The 4,339-nt window shown below is 34.4% G+C and overlaps 1 protein-coding gene across 1 annotated transcript; it reads left to right on the top strand.

Annotated features, from left to right (window-relative positions):
* The first annotated feature begins 1,140 nt into the window (after window positions 1–1,140).
* Window positions 1,141–4,066, top strand: LOC107625729 (UPF0481 protein At3g47200). Its single transcript, XM_016328432.3, has 3 exons — window positions 1,141–1,406; window positions 1,492–1,875; window positions 2,752–4,066. The coding sequence occupies exons 1-3, from the start codon at window positions 1,392–1,394 to the stop codon at window positions 3,868–3,870; spliced, it is 1,518 nt and encodes a 505-aa protein (XP_016183918.1). The 5' UTR covers window positions 1,141–1,391; the 3' UTR covers window positions 3,871–4,066.
* The last annotated feature ends 273 nt before the right edge of the window (window positions 4,067–4,339 follow it).

Below are 4,339 nucleotides of genomic sequence, written 5' to 3' on the forward strand. Positions count from 1 at the left end.
TTGATTCGATTTCAATGTATAGAAGTATGTATAATTTTGAGCTTCATTTATTTTATTTATATAAATGATCCAAAATTAAATTTATATAATATTTTATAATGTTATCCATTAAGAGCATGAGAATGTGCAATATAATAATAGGAATAATCTTAATAAAACTCATCAAATTATGAGAATGTGCAATATAATAATAGGTATAATCGTAATAAAGTTCATCAAATTGGTGTAATGTTGGAAAATTTTAATTTTATAATCATCATCACATTTTATTACATATATGGAGTAAGAAATTCAATTGATTTAAGATTGAACATTAACTATAGAATGAGTTATGCACGCACCCGAATAATATATGATCCATCACCCATATATGAGTAGTCCATTTCGTGTTTAGCCCCATTGAAGTTCAGGAGTGGTCCATTTCGTGTTCAGCTCCATTAAAGTCCCCATTTTGCGTGTGTCCGTCACAAATTGCTCCATTTCGTAGCTGATATACATAAGTTGCTCCATTTTGTGTCTGCCTTTCTTGGAATGGGTTCTCTTATGCGTACAGTACTCCTCACTCATTTCATGTGCACCTCCCTTAAAATGAAGGTTAATTCCATCTCGTAAATGCTTGGCATAAAATGGCCATGCGCATTTCAAAAACACTTTTAAGGTATGCGCATTATGAAAAATAATGTTTTTTCCATGCGTATATAAATAAAAAAAAACCTAATATTTTATCTTTAATTGGATTTTATTAAAAATTTAAAATTTAAAATTTAAATTTTTTTATTTTCATTTTAGATCTTGCACATTTAAAAACTAAAATGCTCATTAACCAAGTTTATATACTTTACACGAAAATAATAAAAATTTTGGGAACATGTATCTTAATAATATATTTTAAGAATAGTATAAAAAATATTTTATTCAAAAACAGTTTGGTGATTATATTTTTTAAATTTATCAAATAATAATTATTAGTATCACAGATCAAAATTTTTTTTAATAAAAATGTTAATAAAGTAAAAAATAAAAATTTAGTCAGCTTTAGATCAAAATTATGAGAGTCATATATATAAGTAATTTCTTACTTTATTAATTTAAAATATATATCCTAGTCTTTTTCCTAATATCACTGACGGTAACACCATTATTGAACTAGATAGTTGTCACTAATTAATTTAATATGATTCTTGGGCCATGCTTTTATTACAATAATTTAAATTGACTTCAGATTGACTTGCTCCGTTGTTGTGAGTTGTAACTTTCTTAGAAGTCAGAACTCAGAAACATAGCAGATTCTTCGTCCTATGGAAAATCATTTCTAAGCTGAGAAACTTGTAGCAATCAGAACTCAGAAGCCAGAGCTATTGTATCTACGAGTTTGCTGTTAAGAAATAAACATGACTCCTGACAAGGTATAACTTCTTCCTTTTCCGGTATTTTATCTTCTCTGTTCAATTCGATACCAATAATGAATCGTTTTCTCTTTCTAACTTGAAGTCGAAGGACGAAAGTGAATGGATGATTCCCGTTGAAGTGATGCTGGGTTCTCTTGATCACGGAGAAGTTCAAGCGTGCAGCATTTCAAGAATCCCAGACGAGATTCGAGCCCCAAAACAAGAATGTTACAAGCCGAAATTGGTGTCTGTAGGACCCTTACACAGGGGAGCCACAAGGCAGATTCTCTTAATGGAAGAACCCAAATGGCGCTACGCCAAGTCCTTCCTTGACCACAAGGTGCAAAACAACCAAGGAGGACACAAAAACAAAGAACCAGGACCCCGAGAGTGGGGTAAGGAAATTCTCAAGCTTGACAAGGTGGTTCGCGCTTCCTACGGCGGTGACCTCGACTTGGATCCCCAGGACCTCGCCAAAATCATGTTGGTAATCGCCCTACTCTAATTACTTTTTTGCGACAAGAGAAATGTTAGTTAGAGGCTAATATTAGCAACACTTTGTGCCAACGCCTTATTTTTATACTATTAGGATTTAAGATTTAAGATTTTGTTAGCAAGGTGTTGTTCGAAAATCATAAATTTTGTTAATCATGTAACATTGCTCTTGTGAAAATAACAATAGCGTTTGTGAGACAAGAAAGAACTTAGTCCAAACAACCCACAGTTAACTTATTTAACGTTCATTAATTATCGTTAGAATAGTTGTGTAATATTAGATGTAATAAATATGTAATTACCAATGTTATGTATTTAGATATTATCTCCCTAGTATTTATCTGTGTCGTTTGTTTCATTCACATGTCGCCAACACATTAAATGATTTTGTTATGACATGTTGTGTCAATTGATTAGTCAGGAAATAACCGGATGTTGAATTTTTGTGTCTCCTGTTTTGTATAATTCTAATTGGAGCAGGAGATATTGCCATAGGTTACACAAAAAGTAGAAAGTGAACTAAATCTCTCTGGGGTTGACTCTCTGGTTTCCAAGGTCATATTGTTTGGTAGTTGAAAAGTGACAAAAATATAATTATAGGCACATAAGAATATGTGTGAGAAAGGAGATACATTTACAATAAAGTGTTCGGATTTTAACTGAGACAAGATTACAGAGATGGAAAGACTAAGATAGAAGAGATAGAGACAAAATCTTTTCTGTTTTTCTTTTTAAAGTGCACATAACATACAAGACAAAATTTGTCTCTGACTCCACAGCTAAACTAGCTTTTTTTGTATTTTTATCTCAGTTGAAATTCAAATGCAACCTCTACTCATTGAACAAGGTCCATTTGTACATGTTGCAGGTGGATGGCTGTTTCTTGCTAGAACTTCTCCATAGGCTTGGGGAATACATGGATCCACATACAAACCAGGGCGAAACTTTTTCCAATGACCCATTCTTAGAGACAGAGGAGAAGGTGCAGTGTGTGCTGAATGATATTTCGATGCTGGAAAATCAGATCCCTTTCATTGTTCTCAAGAAGTTGTACAATAATGTCTTCCCTGAAAACAACAACAATTACAACCGTAACAAGGTTGCAGAAGATCATCGTGTGGCCGATGTCATGCGTAAAGCCTTTGGTTACAATTCAAAAGACCGGCATGGTTCGGCTCATATGCTTCACTTAATGCACTTGTCCACAGTTGAAGAAGACAACAATCAAGAAGCCAAACGATTGAGACAAGCATGCCGAGAACTAAAGCGATGCGCTACTAGGCTTCGAGCTGCAGGAATAACCATTAAACCAACAAATAGCAACAGCATTGCAAATGGTAATGTCAATGCTAATACTAGTGTTAACAATCAGCATAAGCTTGTGGACATATTTGATTTTAACATAAGTTTCAATGAGCAAGACAAGATACTCGAAATACCGGCTTTGCATATTAAGGAAACAACGGAAGCGAGATGGAGAAACTTGATTGCTTGGGAGCAGAGCAGAATTTGGATAAGAGGCAAGTACACTTCCTATGCTTTGTTCTTCCAAACTTTGATATGCTGTGAGCATGACCTCAAGTTTCTGGAGAAAAAGGGAGTGATAGTGAATGAGTTCAAGAAGAGCAATGCTGAAATTATGACAATGTTTCGCACCATCTCTGATGGTGTTGATCACATGGATTCAAGTTACAGTGACCACTGTATGAAACTTAATGCACACCGGACTACATTGGTCACGAAAGCGTTTCGCGAATGGCCTATAATCACTTGGCATAGGTGCAGGCATGTTCTTGAGACTCTTGTGTTCTATTGGTGGAACTGGCTAGCGATTTTGATACGCGATCATATCCCAACAGTGTGGAAATTTTTCGGCGTTGTGGCCGCGATTGTGTTGCTTGTTCTCACAATTATGCAGACATATTATTCAGCTAAGCAGACACATTATTCAGCTGAGCAGGCACATAATGCAACTAGTGGCTCTTAAGGCATCAGCAAGAAAAGTGCTATTTGTGTTTCTTAATGTTTTTTCAAGTTTAAAATTGAATGCACAATTGTGATATTGAAGCTTGTGTATGTTAATGGAAGAGATTTAGGTCCATGTTGAACATTGAAGAGGTGTTTTCCTGAAATTATTGTGAATGAAATCTTTTGTCTTGTTCTGTTTGAGATTGTCAAAGAAATCAAGCAACTCTATTATGATCCTTATATTCTTACAATTACAGCAAAATTAATGAACTAATTTTGTGAGATCAACATATAATTTTTCCAAAGAAATAAAGTGAGCATGAATTTTCACCACTTTCTCAATTGACCACAATTCTGCTAGAAGGTCAATAATTGTAACACAGCAAATCAAAGCAACCTTAAATGAATTAACGGCTATCCCAAGTAATAATTAGCACATAACTGCCTTCAGGTTACCACCAGATTTATGATTAGAAGTCAGAACTCAG

This window comes from Arachis ipaensis, chromosome B2, assembly GCF_059453495.1.
Source record: "Arachis ipaensis isolate K30076 ecotype BB chromosome B2, ASM5945349v1, whole genome shotgun sequence".
NCBI lineage: Eukaryota > Viridiplantae > Streptophyta > Magnoliopsida > Fabales > Fabaceae > Arachis > Arachis ipaensis.

What these genes read in the sequence shown, in the direction of transcription:
- LOC107625729 (XM_016328432.3), top strand. An exon ending in ACCTCGCCAAAATCATGTTG is followed by an intron (nt 1,876 to 2,751) that starts GTAATCGCCCTA and finishes TACATGTTGCAG; the next exon opens with GTGGATGGCTGTTTCTTGCT.